At 41.7% G+C, this 21,545-nt stretch overlaps 1 protein-coding gene across 1 annotated transcript; it reads right to left on the bottom strand.

The window, feature by feature from the left end:
• Positions 1–6,714: 6,714 nt before the first annotated feature.
• LOC121995844 (AT-hook motif nuclear-localized protein 1-like) lies at positions 6,715–11,213 on the bottom strand. The gene is made up of 5 exons (XM_042549619.1): positions 10,406–11,213; positions 9,524–9,591; positions 8,518–8,649; positions 7,578–7,739; positions 6,715–7,317 (listed from the first exon to the last, which is right to left on the bottom strand). The coding sequence occupies exons 1-5, from the start codon at positions 10,830–10,832 to the stop codon at positions 7,048–7,050; spliced, it is 1,059 nt and encodes a 352-aa protein (XP_042405553.1). The 5' UTR covers positions 10,833–11,213; the 3' UTR covers positions 6,715–7,047.
• Between the last annotated feature and the right edge of the window lie 10,332 nt (positions 11,214–21,545).

Here is a 21,545-nt window from a genome sequence, read left to right as displayed (position 1 = left end):
AATGGGTGTCGTTTGGATTACTCGTAAAACGACTCAGTTTGTTGACCGTACAGGCAATATCTGGACGTGTGCAGTTTGTGAGATACATCAAACTGCCTATTATCCGAGAATATTCCAACTGCGATATGGTCTCACCATGGTTTTTCGCTAAGTGTTGACTTAGATCCATAGGTGTTTTCACTGTAGAGAGATCGTACGCATTGAATTTTTTCAATACAGATTCTACATAATGGGATTGTGTTAAAACTATCCCTTCTGATGTCCTGAGAATTTTAATTCCCAATATAACATCTGCTTGACCCATATCTTTCATATCAAAATTTCTGGTCAACATTTTCTTTGTAGTCATGATTACATCATGATTACTGCCCATTATTAGCATGTCGTCTACGTATAGACAGACAATTACATAGCCTTCAGGTGTGTTTTTGACATAAATGCATTTGTCACATTCATTTATTCTGAATTCGTTTGACAGCATTACTTTGTCAAATTTTTCGTGCCATTGTTTAGGCGCTTGCTTAAGTCCGTACAACGACTTAACAAGTCGACACACCTTTTTCTTATTTCCAGGAGCCATGAACCCTTCGGGTTGCTCCATATAAATTTCTTCTTCCAACTCACCATTTAAGAACGCAGTCTTAACATCCATTTGATGTATTTCGAGGTCGTACAGTGCTGCAATGGCTATTAGCACTCGTATGGACGTAATCCTTGTCACCGGTGAGTATGTATCGAAGTAATTAAGGTCTTCCTCTTGCTTGTACCCCTTGGCTACAAGTCTGGCCTTATACTTGTCAATTGATCCATCAGCTTTATACTTACGTTTTAGTATCCACTTACAACCTAATGGTTTATTACCAGAAGGAAGGTCTACTAATTCCCAGGTATGATTATTCATGATAGACTCAATTTCACTATTGACAGCTTCTTTCCACACTGGAGGATCGGGTCTAGAGAGAGCTTCACTTAATGTTCTTGGTTCCATTTCTGACATGAAAGTCATGAAATCTTGCCCGAATGATTTCTCAACTCTAGCCCGTTTGCTACGACGTGGCTCTTCACTTTGATCGTCAATAGTCCTTTTATAACAGCTAAGTTCGGTAATGTCATTTTTGTTTGAACTTCCGTTGTTATAACTTTCAACGTTTCCCTTTTTATTTGGGAATACGTTTTCAAAGAATATCGCATTCCGAGATTCTATGGTTGTTCCCACATGTATATCAGGAATGTCTGATTTGTGAACTAGGAAACGATATGCACTACTATTATGGGCATATCCGACAAATACCGCATCGAACGTTTTAGGTCCGATCTTTACTTGCTTTGGTTTAGGTACTTCGACCTTTGCCAAGCACCCCCACACTTTCAGGTATTTGTACGATGGCTCGCGGCCTTTCCATAGTTCATATGGAGTTTTATCATTTTTCTTATGAGGGATTCTGTTGAGAATGTGATTTGCCGATAATATTGCTTCCCCCCACAAGTTTTGAGGTAAGCCTGAATTTATCAACAAGGCATTCATCATTTCTTTTAGTGCCCGATTTTTACGTTCGGCAACACCGTTTGATTGAGGTGAGTAAGGCACCGTTGTTTGATGGATAATGCCAGATTCTATACAAAATTCATCAAACGGTGCACCATATTCTCCACCTCTATCACTTCGAATTATTTTAATTCGTTTGTCAAGTTGGTTTTCAACTTCTGTTTTATAGGTTCTGAACGCCTCTAGGGCTTCGTCTTTACTTCTTAAAAGAAAGACATAACAGAACTTTGTGCAGTCATCGATAAAAGTAATAAAATATTTTTTACCTCCTCTAGTTTGCACAAATTTCAAGTCACATAGATCACTATGTATCAACTCTAGAGGAGTTGTTGCCCTTTCCACCGAATGAAAAAGTAGTTTCGTCATTTTCGCTTCCACGCACACTTCACATTTGTGTGTTCCGTCAACATTGACGTTTTGTAATAAATTTAATTTGACGAGACGTTTGAGAGTATTATTATGCACATGTCCGAGTCGATCATGCCATAAATTAAAACACTCAACAACATAGCTGGAAGCATTTATTTTATTACCATCAAAATTTCGGAGTACAGGCATTACAACCATTTTGAATAGACCCTTTTCTAGGTACCCCTTTCCTACGAAGACACCATTCTTCGTAAGTACAAAGTTGTCTGACTGGAACACTAGCCTAAATCCGGCCTTGACCAATGCCGCTCCAGAAACTAGGTTCTTACTGATGTCGGGAACATGGAGTACATCAATGAGTGTTAGCTCCTTTCCAGACGTCATCTTCAGAACAACCTTTCCGAGTCCAACAATTGGCGACGTTGTGGAATTACCCATATAGAGCTTCCTGCCATTTATCGGAGTATACTTGGAGAACATCGCCTTATCGGAACAGATATGACGAGTTGCTCCAGTATCAATGAACCACTGCTTCGGGTTGGTATCCACCAAGTTGGCTTCAAATACAACCGCAGTGAGATCCAAGTCCTCAAGAGAGGTTGCGACATGATTCGCAGCATCCTTTGGCCCCTTGGTTGGCTTCTTTGGGCGTCTGCAGTCCTTGGATAGGTGTCCTTCCTTTCCACAGTTGTAGCAGGAGCCTTTGAACTTCTTTGCTTGAGCCTTCTTTTTGAACTGCTTCGGCTTTTTAGCGTTCGGCTCGACCAGGTTGGACATTTCGTCTATAGTCCGCTTGGTTCCTCTGGAGTCGGATAACTTTCGATCATCCTCCTCTATTCGTAGCCTCAGGATCAGGTCTTGCAGCCCTATCTCCTTTTGTTTGTGCTTTAGGTAATTCCTGAAATCCTTCCATGACGGAGGGAGCTTCTCAATTACCGCAACAACTGCGAATGTCTCGTTCAGCTTCATGCCTTCGGTGTCCAGATCATGCAGTATTAATTGCATATCTTGGACTTGAGATGAGATGCTTTTTGAGTCCACCATCTTGAAATCCAGAAACCGACCGACGATGAATTTCTTCAATCCAGCATTTTCGGTCTTGTATTTCTTCTCAAGGGATTCCCACAAAGATTTCGCCGTCTCCAGAGAACAATATACGTTATATAACGTGTTGTCCAAGGCGTTGAGTATATAATTGCGGCACAGAAAATCTCCGTGAAACCATGCATCGCTAGCAGCCTTACTACCTTCCGTAGCGGCTGGCGTGTCTTCGTGCAAAAACCGTACAAGGTTTAGCGTTGTTAGATAAAACAGCATCTTCTGCTGCCATCTTTTGAAGTCGGTTCCGGTGAATTTCTCCGGCTTTTCTCCGTGCGGAATGGTTGTCGGAATGGCGGTCGGAATGGCGGTCGGAATGGCGGTCGGAACGACCGTCGGAATGTCATTGGTATTCATATCAGTTTGCACGAAATATCATTTACGACTGTTATGCTGGGTAGCTTCTAGAGTATGCAAACTGATCATCGAGGCTAGTGTTCGACACTATCTCCGTAAACGATATTGCTCCGCTACGGTGCTTAACGGATTGTTGCAATTCGTTCCCAAGATACAACGACGACGAACGTCTCGGAATCGTAGCACTCCGACTTCCGAGACCAGCGAACCTTCTAGTAGACTTCTTGGACTCTTTGAATGCACAAGATGAGATGAATGCTTGAGGAAGAGAAGAGAGGATTGAGTGAATATTCCATCATCTGGAGGGTTCTATTTATACTGAAAGAAGAGGTTGAGTGTCCTTTGGGTGAGTGGATGTGTTCCTTAGGCTGGATCGATCTAGATCATCCATTCTGAAGGGTTGTAACCCTTCACCAAGCCCACTTCAATCTCATCCATCAGATCTGAGGAGTTGTAACCCTCGGACCCCGCCTATTGTCATCGGCCATCGGATCTGGATCCATTGATTCGATGCTTCAGATCAAGTCTCATCCCAAGCCGTCAGATCGTTACTCTTTGCGATCCAACGCTCTAGATCGCATCACAAGCGATCCATCATACCTATTTGATCAACGTTGATCAACGGTAGCCATCCATTCCCTAAGTCAACTGTCCAGTCATCTCCCTTTGCCCACGAGGATGCCGCATAGGTGCTGTCACGTTAGGTACGAGCCTGACACGTCACCCGAGTATCACGTAGGCACTGCAATGTCACCTGGAGCATAAATTTAAGCTCCTCGCGACGATGCGTACGTGCGAAGTGCAAAGTGCACCTACAAAGAGCACGTGCGCACGTGGCGGGTGGCGGGCTCACAGGTGCAAGCACCTGCTCGCCCTGGGCTAAGGGAGCACCTGTCCTTTTATTTTTGTGTTAACTCCATTAACACATCTTCATTAATAAGTAGAGAATACACATCGAGAATTTCCGATGTGGGACTATTCTCCCATGCACTTTATTAATGAATAATAAATGTTATTTTGGGCCGACTTTAAACATTAATTTCTCATTCACCCTTAATCGGTTTTGAGCAAATTAATAGTCTAAATCTATCTACGCGAATCGTAGATTTCAATTTTGAAGTCAATTACGACTTTCAACAATTGATGGCTTCCTTCCTCAAAATCATTTTTGGTCCATTTAAGGCTCCAATATCCAACATGTTTTGCATATTTTTTCTAACTTTAACATAAGCTGTCATTATATCAAAAAGTGGAAGATTATTAGTGTAGTTGACAAAAATAATTGAACTTTAGTTTTGATGAATTGGCAAATAGTTAAAATTAGATTATGTATAATCTGGTACTTTTACCGAGTATGCAGGAATTGATGGATCTAGAGGACATGACACCAAGCTGAAGCCCAATTAAGTCTAAGGACCTGATAACTGCATGAAGTCCAAATAGGTCAAAGTGTGACATAATATCTGATAGAAAGTTTAGCTAGTTTTGCATGACCTGACAGCTGACTAAAGTCTAGATGAATCTGTGAACTTAACAACTATAGGTCCGATGAGGCCGGTTAGAGAGGGAGGTGAATAGCCCTGCAAGTAAGTTAGGATTTTCTCTTGCTTTTCGAACTTAGCAAGAAAAGACAATTAATTAAAGCAAGTAATTAACACAAAAGAAATGTTCAATGACTTTGTAGCATACATTGCAGTACTTACATTTTATATGTAATTCTCCCGACAGAAGAGTGACTTTCTCAAAATATTTAGTGAAAATAGAAGATTTTAGAAAATGAATTTCCGGAACCTTAGAAGTAATTGCATCAATATGTCATTGTGTTTCGAGTGTCAGAAGGTGCTTGATTTCATCATCGGTGTGGATTGAATGTTGGACGGATTCACTATTTCCTTTCCCTTCTAAGATCGAGATGATAAACCTCCACGACCTCCTTCCATTGTAGTTGAAAGTTAAAGACAAAAGTTTATAGAAATGGAGACTTAGAGTCGCAAACGTGTAGAGAATGCATAATTGAGAATGAGAGTAGAGAACATAGGTATGAAAATGATGAAATTAACTTTCTATTTATAGAATTTGGATAGTAATGTATATTAAATCTTAGTCATTGATAAAAACAAAGATCAAATGATCTTAATCATTAAAAAAAATCATCCCCCCAATAGCCAGGAACTGCATGTTCCAATAGAGACATATAAAAAGAATCTTGGAACCGACAGTCCATCAATTTTTGGAGGCATGAAACCGTAACCAACCCGGCATCCTACCGGGCTGGTTACGATTCTGCTCGGCGACCTAGGTCAACGGGCAATCGACCTGGCGACCCGGGTCAACGGCAATCGGCCCGGCGACCCAGGTCAACGAGCAACCAGCCCGACGACCCTGGTCAACGAGCAACCGGCCCGATGACCCAGGTCAACGGGCAACCAGCTAGGCAACCCGGGTCAACAAGCAACCAACCCATTGACACGGTTATATGTCTGGGTCAGGTCTGGGTTGGACCCATCCTGGGGTCAGGTATAGTCTAAGATTTTCTTTGATTTCGAGATTAATAAGAATCCAGCCGCAATCTATTGTCAAGCGTGCATAGTTGTCGATCATCGAACACGATCAGTGAGTAGGGGCAAAGCACCGTGGCAATTTAATTTAGAGGTGGCCAATGAAAGGCACATGTGGGTAGTGCTTCGTCTTCCCGAATTGGTGAAGCATTGCAGGAACTCCAATATAGGCGCTAGCATCCAGCATGTCTTAGGAAGGAGGAGGATGGAGCACAGGCATCTCACGTGGACGGAGGCGACGTCGACAAACATGCACTCGGTCACCAACTGCTCCTGCAACAGTGCTACAAACGCTTGCGAGGAACTCCAATATAGACATTGATGTCTCATGTTGCTCGAGAAGGAGATGGAGGACGCGCCAACATCTGAAGCAAGCGACATCGACGAACGTGCACTCAATCACCAATTACTCTGGTGACACACTACAAGCGCTCACGACGAACGAGAAGAGTAACGACGACAAGAAAAAGTTTAATTAAAACTTAGATTTTAATTTTCTAAATTTAAATTAAATTTTAAAAGACTCTCAATTTAAATAAGGTAGTCAAACATACTTTTTAAATCCTAACCGATTTATAAAAGGTTCATTAAAAAATCTAATAAATACTATATATTCATATACATTTATTTTCTTAATAATTATGAATTATATTATTACTATTTTTTAAATAAAATATTAAATTAAATTATACACTAAAATCTCCAAACAAATAACATTACCTAAGATTAAATTAAACATTAAATTTTATTTTCTGTAACCTTGAACTAAAGTTATGCATGATAATATTAAATCAAACGCATCTTAACTCTATAAATTCTCACAGAAGCAGTAAACATGTCAATAGACGAACATTTGTTACAATGCTAAGCATCAATCCGACACAATTAAACAACAAATCTCAAGTTAAAACAACAACCTATCGAATCCATACACTGATCAAACTGAGTTCACTAGATTTGTTTGGGGATTAAAGCCAATCGTGAAGTAACAATACAAGTTTCAGAGCTGAAAATGCCGAAGGTGAGGGCAGAGGGTGCTTTATCGATGTGGATGGATCTAAACACTGATCAGGAAAAGCGAACAAGAGGAGTGATTAAGGTGAAGATCATGTATTAGCATCAACCTCCGGGCAAACTTGTGTTAGCATCCGACACGGAGTTCTGAGGGACCGGTGCAGTCTGTAAGGAAGCAGACCAACTTTCTCCAGCAGGGTTTCCCTTCGGAGTTTCTGAGATATGCGGCCCTTGCGTGCCGCCATATGCTTCTTCAGTGTTGGGGTTTGAAAGAGGAATTGCAGATGGTGCCGTAGAAGCTGAGCCGGCTTCGATTCTTGTCTTCTTTGTTTTTTGCTCCATCTGGTAACTCGGTAAGAAGCTTCCGACGACCACCTACGAAAGGATATGTCAAGGAATATAGTAAGCATAGAATTCAAACAAGTAGCATTGATAACCATGATTCGCTAGCAAGAAGTCCTGTGTTCGACAATTTTCCAAAATACAGCAAAAGCAACAAACATATTACGTTGCAAAATTATCAAAAATCATCAAGGTTATTACAATTCAGATCCAATTGAGTTGAGGGATATAAAAACAGGCATTAATGAAAGAAAACCTAAGGATATGAGCTTGCTAACGTGAAAGAGAAATACCTGGACAGGACCAGCAGCCACCAGTAGGCCAGCAACTCCTCCACCGACTACTCGACCGTCAGGACTTGCCAATGAAACACTTAGGCCACCTGATCGGCTTCTTGTTCCTTCATTTTCAGTCGGCATAAATGAGCCAGATAAAGAGAGTAATTCAAACCGGCCCTGGAATTCAGCAGGTGATATATGGTCAGTAATCATGCAGAGCCACAACCAGCATACCATCCGCACCCATGAACAAACCACTAATTTAACTTGACCGCCCCTGCTCGGCTACTTGCAAGGTCATGTCAAGGATGAACATTCATACATGAAGAACCAATAGCTGAACGCGATCGGACATGGAACAAAGATAGTCAGCTGTGGTGGTTATGATTCTTTAGATACAGTGGAAAAATATTAACCACAAATTATGGAATTATTATTCCGTTAGGAAAAGTCTAACTCGTGCAATGGGAAATTATTTGATCATACAAAGACAACACAAATTAAAATAGTTAATAATAGGGAGTTCCATTACCTAATATGGCAGCAAACAAGCTAAAAAAAGATCGACATAATCTCCATCATGGACAAAAATAAAATTTCTCAATAGGACAAATATCTTATGTCATTTGTGCTATGAAAAGCAAAGTGACACCTCACACCAGATTAAATATGAAATTCCACAGACAATGAGAAACCAACCTTCTGACAATAGAAAAATATATATTGCATGGAGAAGAGTTCACTAAAATCATCAAGCACGTATAAGAAGTCAGAACTACCCAAAATTGTATGATAATGATCCATACTCATTAGTTTAGACACATTAATCTGTATTTCTAAGCTCTAGAATGACGGTTAAAATCTGATACCATGTTGAGTATATTAGACACAGAAGTATTACCTGTTAGAGTTTGTAAAAGCTAAGAAACTCTAATATAAAAGAAGATATTCAGACCTCGTAAGTTAATGTGCCGCCACTTGAATCAGGTTGACGAAGTGTAACATTTGAGATGATACCGTTGGCAGATAAAATACAAATAGCTCGAGGCCCTTGTTGTGAGAATGATATGATTTTCATAGTAACATCCTGCAAAGTTGCAAAACTCAGGTAAATTTATAAAGTACAAAAAAAATCACATCTTTGAATGAGCGAGCAAATAGAGAAACACACAGAGAAGATAAGATTAAATTCCAAAGGTGAACTTTGCATTTAGCTCTCTGATTTATTTTTGTGACAGAATTATGACCACCTTCAATTTACTTCTTAGATTCAATATTATGGCATAATAATCTGAAAGCTTATATTTAGAGGAACTAACTAATTTAATAGGTCTAAATTCTCCATAGAAGCAGCTCTAATCTATAGATTCGTAATCATCAATAGACAATATAGGTTTAATGGCAGGCTACAGGAGGAATCTTTTATTTCAAATAAGATGACCATGGTTACTGGTGTTCAAATGTAATTAATGACCAAATACAATATCACATATGAGAAATGGGTGTATTTCCAATTTTATAAAAACTAGTGTGTAGTAGACAAAAGAGAAAAAATGACTTCCACATTTAACTTTTATTCAACTTGACAGAAAAATTAATCAAGAAACCTGTTCATACTGATGCAAGTACAAAACATGTAAAATCCAGCGAGATGATTATTCTTGTAACATGTCGTTTATAGTTCAAACAAGTATAGGAATTAATACTAGAAAGTTATTGGATTGGTTAAGTGAACATATGAAGAAAATCTAAGTTTAACTTCTACCAAGTTATGATAGCTGTGGGTGGAATTAATGCTATCTAGTATGTTTACAAGTGCTTTGTCAAAATAATTGTGAGAAGCACATTACATATTAGTCTTGGACAACTCCCATAGAAAAGTTTGCCTTCTAATTTACAGCAAAAGTATGCCAATGGTCGAAGACAAGCAGCAATGCAAAATTTTCCCAAACAACAATTACCTCGCCGGCAGCAATATTGATAACATGAGGCGTGAAATTTGCACCGGCAGCGCAGGCTACCATCTCTCCTGCAATAGTACAATTCAGATACTAAGATGTTCTGCGGTGCACTTGAGGACAATAAAAGGTTTCACAAGAATCAAACTCAAGTGGTCCCAAGGCATAGTTACAGAAAAGTTGGTGAAGCATTTATTCCAAGATTTGCAGATAGCTCACTCCCTGAGTTACAACATAAATTGAAGCCAACACAGTGACCAAGTTTCCCATGAGGATAGACAACAAGGTTCTGATACTATCAGAACTGATGCCAAATTGCAATGACAATTTTACAGTGTCATCCGTACAGCAGAATGATCCAAACCCCCACATGATATTTGGTTCTTAGTCCTCAGAACCAACTGGGGGTTCGTAGTCCTCAGAACCAACTGGGACAGAGACCACACAACTACAACCCTACACAAAAGGAACTTGCTAAGATTCAAGTACCAAACCAATTCCCATGCAAACCCCACAGATCCCGCTTTCTCTTGCTCTAACAAATGCCAAAACCCTAGGAAAGGGTGGTCCCCGAGCAGATCAGGACGAAGTGCCAGTTGACAGCTAACACCAAAGAATAAACTCAGAAAAGGAACAGAGACTGTGTCTGAGAAAGAGAGAGACAGAGACGCTATAGAACACTCTGGGTTCCAGTTCCACAAAGCACACAAACACAGGCAGAACAATCCGAGAGAGAAATGAAAGATTGGGGAAAAAACGGAAATGGTTAAAAAAAAAAAAAATGGAACTTCGAAGTTTTTCAACCCTAATCTTCTACTTGGAATAGCATTATTGGTCCAAGAAAAAGGCAAGGCGACAAGGTAGTTAGGTGAGGAAAGGCAGTACCTTGAGGCTCCAACTCGAGTCCGAACTGCGGTGACTTGCTCACCAATCCCACTGCCCGCCCTCTACCTCGCTTCATCGCCGCCCCCACCTTGGCCGCCGGCGTATACTCCACCCCGGCAGGTACGGACGCCGAGATCGGGATCGGGTTCAGCGGCCGCAGCAAGCTCCCGTCTGGGCCGTACTTCCTCGGGCGTCCCCTCTTCTTCGGCATCGTCCCCGCCGCAGTCACGGTCAGCCCAATCGCCACTCCAGGTGGCGCAGCCGCTGCCGCCGCTGCCACGGCGGCGGCTACCAACCCGCCCATCCCGCTAGGCTTCTCTTCACTCACGGCCGCCGCTGTAGGCGGCGGCGGCGGCGGCGGCGGCTGGTAACTCCCAGACCCCTCCGCCGCCGCATGAGAAGTCACCGCTCTGTCCCTCGCCTCCATGCATAAATCAGCACCAGAAACCTCAAACACAACCTCCACTCCGGCGACTCGACTCGACCCGCCGTTCCGGCCAAGCTCCGATCACTAGGGTTTCCAGCAGCTCTCACACTCTCCACCACCACCAACAAGCTCCGCAAAAATCGAAAAAAAAAAATATATCAATTAAAAACGAGAAAAGAAATTAATCCTCAAAAAATTTCTTCGCTACTTCTTGCCCAAGATTTCAAACAAGAACAGCGAAGAGGAAAGAGAGAAAAATATAAAGCAAGAAAAAAAATTAAAAAATGCGAAATAAAATAATTTATTAGGATAAAAAACGAATTAAAAAGTTGGAAATGGAGACAGAAATTGGATTAATTTAATCGGCGGCGCCACAAAAATCGAAATATGCGGGTGGAGAAAGATACTTATTGTGTTAATTAATTAAACAAGGAGGGACCATTAGGGGAAAATGTTTGTATTAAGGGAAATATAGTGGGCAAAATTGAAGATAATATAACTTTTATTTTATATTTTAGTTTTTCTTGTTCATGTTGCATAGTTTTTTATGTTATAATAAATAAATTTAATTCACTCAGTTGTTTACCTTTTTTTAATATTCCTTTAAAAATACTTAGCAAAAATAAAATTGGGGATGCCTAATTTTGCAAAAAAAATATCAAAAAGAAATGTCTATTATTCTAATTTATTAAAAAGTATAATATATAAAATTATATTAAATAAATTCAACTAAAATTGCTCTTGTATCAAAATTATTTTTGCACTGTCGTAACAATAGTCCAATATAAAATAATTTAATAAAAAGTTAATTATTATATATTATAATAATTATGATTATAGTTACTATAATAATATTAAAATAAAATTATATTAAATTCTCATTTAATATTTTTTAAAAAAAATGAGGTAGAAATATTTGTGACAAATTTTATTTTTTTATCTAGATATAATTTGTGAACATTTTCATTTACCACCTGAATTTTATCTCGTATTTTGAATGCTTCAAAATTTTTAAAACAACAAGATAATTTTTTAATTATAAAGGACAAAAATGAAACTTTTTCATATTATAATTTATAATTTATAATTTATAATTGGCCTGCTTTTTTTTTCTGGCCCTTTTCGCTTCAAAAGCCGTGCTGCGGAAACACCCTTGGTCATGGCTATATTAACGAGAATACCATTGCTAGCTGTTGAGTCAAAAAGATATACTCAAAACTATTTGTTTATTTTAAACTTTAAAATTTTAAATTATTTAAACAATTTTTTTAATCTAAAATATTAAATATTTTTTATTTTATAGTTCTTGTTCCAGCTCAATTAGATTGGATCCACCAGCCTCGTTAATGATATAAAAATATTAAAAAGGAAAAAAGGTTCAATTTTTTTATTAAATTTAGCATGAGTTCTAATGTTTATCATTATCTTTTCGATATTATTAAATTTATAATATATATTTCTATTAATTGTATCTTCATAGCAAGAAAGTTTAATTATTATATTTTTGACTTGTCAGCTACTTAATTCCTTTAAAATTATTACTTCTTTTATTTAAAAAATTCTCAAACTCTTCTTAATTCTTAAAATTATTTTAAATATTATATATGTGTGTGATTTTTATCATCTCCTCTTAAATTTCCCCTTAATTCAAAAGAATATTTTGAAAAATTCTCACAATAATAAAAGAAAGATCTAAACCAAATTATTATTTTTAAATGCGTTTTATCAATATATAATAATTCAAAAAGAGACATGAAGAGCATCTTTAGGGCACTCCATCTTTTCTTTGGGAGGCATCTGATTCAAAGGTAGGCAAAAATAAATACAAATACAAATATAAATCTCATGTGATCATATGATGATTCCATAGGATGCCAAAGTTTTGGAGAAGTTATTAAATCTTCCATTAAATTAAATAAAAAATGTTTGGGGTATAATGACAATGCAACTATTTCTCAAGTGTAAATACGGTTATGGGTTTTGTTTTATAAAAAAATAATTTGCCTTTGTGACTTTGGTTTGAGCAATTTTTTCAGAAAAAATTAAAATGGCATCCTTAATTAAGAGAAACATTATATAAGTATTATTTTTTCACCTAAAAAAATTAAATAAACAGATGATTTTATTCTTAAAATATCTCTAGATTTAGTATTATTATAGGAGCTATCAAATAGCCTCTACAATGTGTTTAAAGTAGGTTTACATCGTCCCCTCGAATACGTCTAGTGGCTAGCACATGAGGTGTTGCCACAATGAGGTCTGAAGTTCGAATCTCGGCAAAGCCGAGGTAAATACCTCCCTTGTGCTACACTATTCCAAAGGCTAATAGCCGTCCGTGATTTACCTCCTCCGTGTTGACCTTGGGACGGATTGGCAAGGGCACTGGGGGCGAGCGTATTCGCCTTTTTGCCATAATTAAAGTGGGTTTACACCATGTAAAAGCTACCAAGTAACTTTTATAACGTGCAAAAGTTATCTAGTAATTACTATAATGTGTTTAAAGTTATTTTAAAATTTTAAAATTTTAAAATTATGGTAACTACATAAAATTATGGTAATTTATACAACTGTTTTAAAGTGATTTTGATGAATTTTAAATAATTTTAACAAAGTTAGTAAATAATATTTTGATATGTATTCAGAGATCTTAAATCCTAAATCTTAAACCATAAACCCTAAACTCACACTAAATACGTTATAACAGCTAGCCAGTAGTTTCTGTTAGTATCTCGGGATATTTTTGATGTGATCAATCGAGTTAAGTTAAGTCATGTGTTATTTGATGTCTTGTTTATGATTGTGCAGAGACTTAGGACTACAAAAAATCGAGCGGAAGACATAGTGAATGAGAATGATTGCACGGGAAGTAAGCCGATGGGTTTGGTGCATTTGAAGGGCAAGGAGCTATAGAAGAGTACACTAATGGAGCAATAAGGACGCGCACAGGGCATCCGAGGGACAAGAAAGTTGAGGAGGGAGTATGCTCGAGGAGAAGGACGGAGTTGATTTCAGCTAAGCTTAACTCCGATTGACCGGAGCATCACCCAAGTGAGTGGGAGCCTGAAAATGGCCAACTCGAAGGTTGACTTGAAGACCCGAGGCACCTCAGCTGATTAGAGGCATCTCGGATGCTTATATGTTGAAGCTGCCGAAAAATGGACTTGAGGTTCCTCAGTTGGATTGAGATGCCTCGAATGAACAGTACCCGAGGCACCTATTCATCCGAGGCACCTCGGCTAGAGGGGGATGAATAGCTCGGCGCGATCTCGTGCTCGTCGTTGCTTGTTTCTTCGATGATGTGCAGCGGAAATACAAGAAAACAAACACACAACGCTAACACAAGAGATTTACTTGGTATCCACCTCAAGAAGAGGTGACTAATCCAAGGGTCCACACACTCACGCACCCTCTACTATGAAATCACTCCTTTTCGGTAACTACCGAAGGCGGAGAAGCCTTACAAGCTCTCAGTACAAGAAGAAAGGAAAGGGAAACAAAATACAATAAGATGTTATAAGTTTGCACAAGAAACCCTAACCCTAACTTCTTCCTCGCCTCTTGACTTGGACGTGCACCAACACAAGCCTCCAAGAATCCTTCAAGAACTGGCGTGAGAGTAGAGAAGAAAACTGTGGAGAAATCGCCTGTGTCGCTCGTGGAGTGGAATCGAAGAAGTGCTGAGAAAAATGCTCGCCAACGTCTTTATCTGTGCCAACGGTTGAATCCCAATCGATTGAATTACTCCCAATTGATTGGGGAGACTTTGGATCGATTGACTGATCGATTCAGAACACCTCTGTGCTCTCAGAAATTACCTAGATCGATCGGTCAATCGATCCAGGGCTTATCGCGCGAAATCACAGCTCCCAATCGATCGGCTGATCGATTGGAGGCTCTGAATCGATCGGTTGATAAATCCAGAGCTATTCTGTGCGATCGTGAGTTTTTCCCAATCAATCCACTGATCGATTGGGAGGAGGCTTGTCGTAGGGATTCACCCAATCTGATCGATTGGGCATGAGCCAATCGATCGGTTGATCGATCCAGCTCATGGTTTTGCCCAAAACCAAGTCCAAAGTCCCCTAAATCAATATCCAATCAACCATGACCTGTTGGTATATCATGCCTAGCATCCGATCACCCTTGACCTGCTAGGACTCGCTCACCAAATGTCCGGTCAATCCCTTTGACCCACTTGGACTTTTCTCCTCGTACTAAGTATTCGGTCAATCCCTTTGACCTACTTGGACTTATCTCCACCAAGTGTTCGATCAACCTTGATCCGCCTGGATTTCCCTTGCCTGCCTTCACTCACCAGGACTTCCCTTCTGCCTAGCTTCACTCACTAGGACTTCACATCTGTCTAGCTTCACTCACCAGGACTTTCCTTCTGCCTAGCTTTACTCACTAGGACTTATCATCTGCTTGGCTTCACTCACCAATACTTTCCTTCTGCCTAGCTTCACTTACTAGGACTTTCCTTCTACCTAGCTTCACTCACTAGGACTTCACATCTGCTTGGCTTCACTCACCAGGACTTTCCTTCTGCCTAACTTCACTCACTAGGTCTTTCACCTGGCTTCACTCACCAGGATTTTCCGATTGCCCGGCTTCACTCACCGGGACTTTCCATACTGCCTAGCTTCACTCACTAGGTCTTTCACCTGGCTTCACTCACCAAGACTTTCAACTCTGCCTAACCTCCCAGTTAGGACTTTCACCTGACTTCACTTACCGGGATTTTCCAATCAAATATCCAGTCAACCTTGACCTACTTGATTCTCCTTCACAATCTCCCCACATGAACAATTACACCTGCAATTTGCATGTGTCGTCTCCATGTATTGTCAAACATCGAAACCCAAACATCGAGACTCAAGCTTGAACCAATTCAAGCTCAGTCAACTAGGTCAACCTTGACCTAGGGAATATTGTACCAACACTATTCATCTGAGGCACATCAACTGTCTGAAGGCACCTCCGATGAATAGTAGCAGAGGTACCTCAAGCTGATCTAAGGCACTTTCAGTGAATAGTATTATTAGGATGTCGTTGAGTATTGGATAAAGTTTTATTCATTTGGAGGCCCCCTTGGATGACTTTGGAGGTGCCTCTAAGCCACGTCAGCAAACGGTAACTTTTTTCCAGAACGCTATAAATAGCACCCTTGATTTAGGAGTTCAATCATACATTTTAAGGGGCTTCTCCGCCTCTAACTTAATCAAAGAAGGAGCTTTTGTTTAGTGTGTTATTGCTACCTTAGATTAACAACCAATAGGTTGTAATCAAATAAAAATTTTGAGCCTCTTATTTTTTATGTTATTATTTTTTATTATCTAATTGTGTGTCCTTGCTAAAGATAAAAGCAAGAGAATTGTAATTTTGCTTTACAAGCTATTCACCTCATATAGCAGACCCACGATGGTCCATCAACTTCTACAAGTTGAACTAGCTACTGAATAACTTCTACATATTTTAGTAACTATTGGACAACTTCTACACAATATAAATCCTAACTTTATTGTAAACAAGTTGTAGTAGCTACGGGCAGGGACATAGCCAAGTGGAGATGGGAGGGTACTGCCATCCCCCTAATTTTTTTTAAAAAAAAAATTAATACTTTACCTCAATGTCACTTTGACCTATCAATTCATCACCGTTCGTTATCGAAAAATTAAAATTGATAACATATTTAGAAAGTTTTTGATCTAAACTATCCATTGGTATCACTTTTACGAGGAATATACGACTTAGAATGTTAAGTATTAAATTTTAAAAATAATATATATAATAATAAATAGATGAACTAAATCATATAACAAAAAGTGAGGGCGCTAAATTAAAATTGAATCATATTCGAACTAAATCAAACAGGTAAGCACAAAGATAAAGATTATGTTGATTCAAATCAAGATTGATTTAGAGTTGATTTGGGCAAGTTATGAGTGAATCAAATTTAAAGTTTAAATCAATTTGATCGATTTAAAATAAATTAGAGTATTTTTGAAAAACTTTCTCTTTCCTGTTGGTTCTCCCTTTTCTCCAACCACCACACCGTGCTTTCTCCCCTCTCTATTTTATTTTTCTCTTTCTCCTCTTTCTCATTGTCTTCTTCTCCTTCTCTTCTCTAATGACGATAAACCTATAGTTTTTTCTTCCCCTCTTTTCAAGCACAAGAGCTCATTTTTCTTTTCCTTTCTCTTTTCCAACAAGTAAGAACATCCGCTATTGTCCTCTTCCAGAAAAAATAACAGCCTTCAGCATTCGCATCTTCTTGTGTTTTCTAGGTTTTGTTGACATCACAAAAATAACCTTATTTTGTCTTGCTTTGCTCTCTTTTTTATCGTTGCTGAGCTTACCAAAACTAGTCAAGGCTATTAATGAATAAGATAAAGCTCTCCTCTTTTGCTTCTTCCTCCCTATCTTCTCTTTTCTATTTTTCTCAAAAGCAATAGTCTTCCTTTTATTTTTCCAATGAGCATCCCTTAACAAGAAAAATACTTTTTCCCCATTGTCCAACCACAACAACAATAAGATAAGTAAGTTATTCTTTTCTTATTTCATGTTTCATTAATTAAAAGTAGAGTTGTAAAATATAAATTTTATTTTATTTGGTTGCTAGTTAGGATGATTATTTAGATTAAAATGAAAATCTCATATATAATGATCCGGCGGTTAGAACGGGGGACCCCCATTCTGAGAGGTCCCTGCCACGCTGGAGGCAAAATGCCAAGTGGCCGACCGGATAGGCAGACCAACCGGTGAACAGAATAGGCGCCCCGACTAAAGTTGGGGTTCCGACGCTCAATGAAACAATGTCTAAGAGCCGAGCGGAAGGCACTCGCCCGGATGTCTCCCCAGCATTTCAACGCAAGCGACAGGCGAGACGTGAGGGGCGTGCCGGCCGGACGGCGCAGGGGATGAAGGCCGTCCGGGCGATGGTCTCCGTCCAGCCAGCCGGACGTACGTCCCGGCCGGCGGTGGGTAAAGGAGAACAAGAACCTCTTCTGACAGCCGTCAAGTCATATGGCTAAGCCATACTCCTAGTCTGACAACAGAGTGTCTTGTTGTCCCATCGAAGGCGCGAGGGGACTGTTGCAGTATGGCGTCAGGTAAGCTTTCTGACAAGTACATACCGAGGCATGGGCTGCAGACACGTACGTGCCTCGGTAGGCGTGTAGAGGCTCTTTCACCGCTCTATATAAAGAGTCACAGATTTCTCCGGAGGTACGCATTCTATAAGCTTCGGAGCCACTTTTTCCACCACTCGTTTACCTGACTTGAGCGTCGGAGGGTCGCCGCCGGGAACCCCTTCCCGGCCCAACTTTTGTGCAGGTTCGCCGGAGATTCGTGCGACCAGACGGAGGCCTACACCCTCGACTAGGAGTGCGCCACGTGCCCAACGTCCTTTGGTTCGACGATTCGAACAGGATCAATTTGGCGCCGTCTGTGGGAACGCTCCTGCATCCGAACGGGAACAATGGACGAGGCTGGATGACAACACATGGTGACGCTTTCGAACGAGGAACTCGACGCTCTGATCGAGATGAGAGCCGCCAAGCTCGTGGAGCAAAAACAGAAAGCCACAGCCGAGCGGCCGGAGCAACAAGCAACATCAGTGTCTGGTGGCCGAGCGGAAGCACCACCTGCGACAGTACCATTCCATCGGGCTCTCTTCCGCACTCCTGAAGTCGCAGCAACTAATCGAGAACAGGGATCATCTTCGGATGAAATACCGAGACGAGACAACAGAAAAGGGAAAGCCCCCCGAGCGGACGCCTCTCCCGAGCGGATCAATCGCCAATTTTCGGAGGCTATTCTACAAGACCCTCTGCCCAAGCACTACGTGCCTCCGACGATCGGCAAGTACAATGGGACAACCGACCCGGATGATCATCTGGGTAAGTTCGATAACACAGCCACTCTCCATCAATACACAGATGGAGTAAAGTGCCGAGTTTTTCTTACCACTCTCTCGGGATCGGCTCAACGGTGGTTCCGGAGGCTGCCGGACGGATCCATTACAAGCTTCAAGGACTTCCGAATGGCCTTCCTCCATCATTTTGCAAGCAGTCGGCGCTATCAAAAAACGAGCGTGAGCCTGTTCGCCATCAAGCAAGAAGCCCGTGAATCGCTTCGAGCTTACATTCAGCGGTTCAACCAAGTGGCGATGGACATTCCGACGGCCACCTCGGAAACCATGATGAATGCCTTCACACAAGGCCTAGTGGATGGGGATTTCTTCCGATCGCTCATCCGAAAGCCGCCCCGAGACTATGATCACATGCTACACCGTGCGAACGAATACATCAACGTGGAAGAAGCGCAAGCGGCAAGGAAAAAGGAAACGCCAGCCGAGCAGGCTCCTCCGGCCGAGCGGAAACCACACGCCACACATCAGCCGCCCAGAGGACCAAGAGCCGAAGCAATCCGATCCCCCCATACCAGGCCCCACGTACAAGAGGTAGCCGCCACCTGGCCCAAGCCAAAAAAGAAATGGACCCCGATGTTCTGCTCCTTCCACCGGACGGATACGCACAACACAAGGGATTGCCGAAGTCTTCCCTTCGTGGCTCATCCTCTGCCTCGAAATGCCGGACGACGGTCTCCCTCAGTCGACAGGCGACAGAGAACTAATGAAGCCGATCGGACGCGAGCTGGTAGGCCACAGCAACAAACTCCCGATCGGTGTCGTTCTCCAAGGCAGGAGAATCACCGAGCGTCCAGAGAACGGTCCCGACCGTCCGCTCGGGAGGAGGAAAATAGAAGCAATACTTCCCGAGGCGAGATCAACGTTATTGTTGGTGGGCCGACCGGAGGAGACTCCAACCGAACCAGAAAGGCGAGAGTCTGGCAGCTCCAGATTCATGCGGTCGGCTGTAGCGGAGAACGAGCAGAAGGGCCTGAAATTAGTTTCGGGCCCAAGGACCTGGAAGGAGTTGAAGTACCCCACGACGATGCTCTGCTCATCAAAGCGGTAATAGCCAATTACACCATTCACCGCGTATTTGTTGACACAGGAAGCTCAGTCAACATCATATTCAAGAAGGCGTTCGATCAGCTGCAAATTGATCGAGCCGAGCTGTTGCCCATGACAACCCCGCTCTACGGGTTTACGGGTAATGAAGTTCAGCCGGTCGGACAGATTCGACTGGCTACCTCGCTGGGAGAAGAGCCGCTCAGGAGGACAAGAACAACAAACTTCGTGGTGGTCGACTCTCCCTCTTCCTACAATGTCATTTTGGGATGACCGGCGCTCAGCGAATTCCGAGCGGTCGTCTCAACCTTCCATCAGAAGATCAAGTTCCCCGTGGAGGACAAAGTGGGAGAAGTGCGGGGAGATCAACTAGCAGCTCGGCGATGCTACATCGAGATGGTCCGAGCAGAGGCCAATTCCACTCGGAAGGCGCCCCGGATCGAGGTAAATGTCATCACCGAAAAGCCACCCTCTTTAATTTATGAAGAAAAAGAGGAAATGCAGATTCACCCAACCTGATCGGATGCCACAACCTTTATAGCATCCGATCTGGAAGAGAAGCAGAAAGAAGAATTGATCCAATGCCTCCGAAGAAATCATGATGTCTTCGTCTGGTCGACACATGAGCTGCCCGGAATTCTGCCGAGCATAGCGCAGCACGAGTTGCATGTCTGACCGGACGCTCGGTCGGTAAAGCAGAGAAAAAGAGATTTCAGCGCCGAGCAGAATGTCATCATCCGGGCGGAGGTGGAAAAGCTTCTGGAAGCCGGCCATATACGCAAGGTGCAGTTCCCGAGCTGGTGGCTAACGTAGTATTAGTCTCCAAGCCAGGCAACAAGTGGAGAGTGTGCATAGATTTTCGGGATCTCAACAAAGCTTGCCCGAAAGATTTTTATCCTCTACCCTGGATTGATCAGCTAGTGGACTCTACGGCCGGCTGCGAATTAATCTGTATGCTCGACGCCTACCAGGGCTATCACCAAGTGCCGCTCGCCCGTGAAGATCAAGAAAAGGTCAGCTTCGTGACGGCCGACGGCACTTATTGCTATAATGTAATGCCGTTCGGATTGAAGAATGCGGGGGCCACATATCAGCGCTTGATGAATAAAGTGTTCAGAGAGCAGATCGGACGGAATCTAGAAGTTTATGTGAACGACATTCTCATTAAGTCCGTCCGAGCGGCCGATCTCTTCAAGGACATGGAGGAAACCTTCCGAACGCTGCGCAAATATGGAGTCAAGCTAAATCCCCAAAAGTACCTGTTCGGAGCAAAAGGAGGGCGCTTTCTGGGGTACATAGTGACCGAGCGGGGAATTGAAGCAAATCCCAGCAAGGTGAAAGCTCTACAAGATATGCCGCCTCCAAGAAATACAAGGGAAGTGCAGCGTTTGACCGGTCGGATAACCGCTCTGTCCAGGTTCATCTCCAAAACCGCCGACCGAAGCCTTCCTTTTTTCAAGATCTTACGCAAAGCTACAAAATTTCGCTGGGACGAAGAATGCGACCGGGCGTTCGAAGATTTAAAGGCATATCTGAATTCGCTCCCGGTATTAGCCAAGCCGACTATTGGTGAGCCGCTCTGTATTTATCTATCCTCGACCGAGCAGGCAATTGGCTCGGCACTGGTGAGGGCGAGCGGAGAAAAGCCTGTGTATTTCCTTAGTCACATTTTAAAAGATGCTGAATCTCGCTACACTGGGCTCGAAAAACTGGCTTTCGCTCTGGTCCTTGCCGCT

This window comes from Zingiber officinale, chromosome 6A (genome assembly GCF_018446385.1).
Source record: "Zingiber officinale cultivar Zhangliang chromosome 6A, Zo_v1.1, whole genome shotgun sequence".
Classification (NCBI taxonomy): Eukaryota; Viridiplantae; Streptophyta; class Magnoliopsida; order Zingiberales; family Zingiberaceae; genus Zingiber; species Zingiber officinale.
Note: the sequence above shows the minus strand (reverse complement) of the source record. Positions and strands in the feature narration are given on the sequence as shown.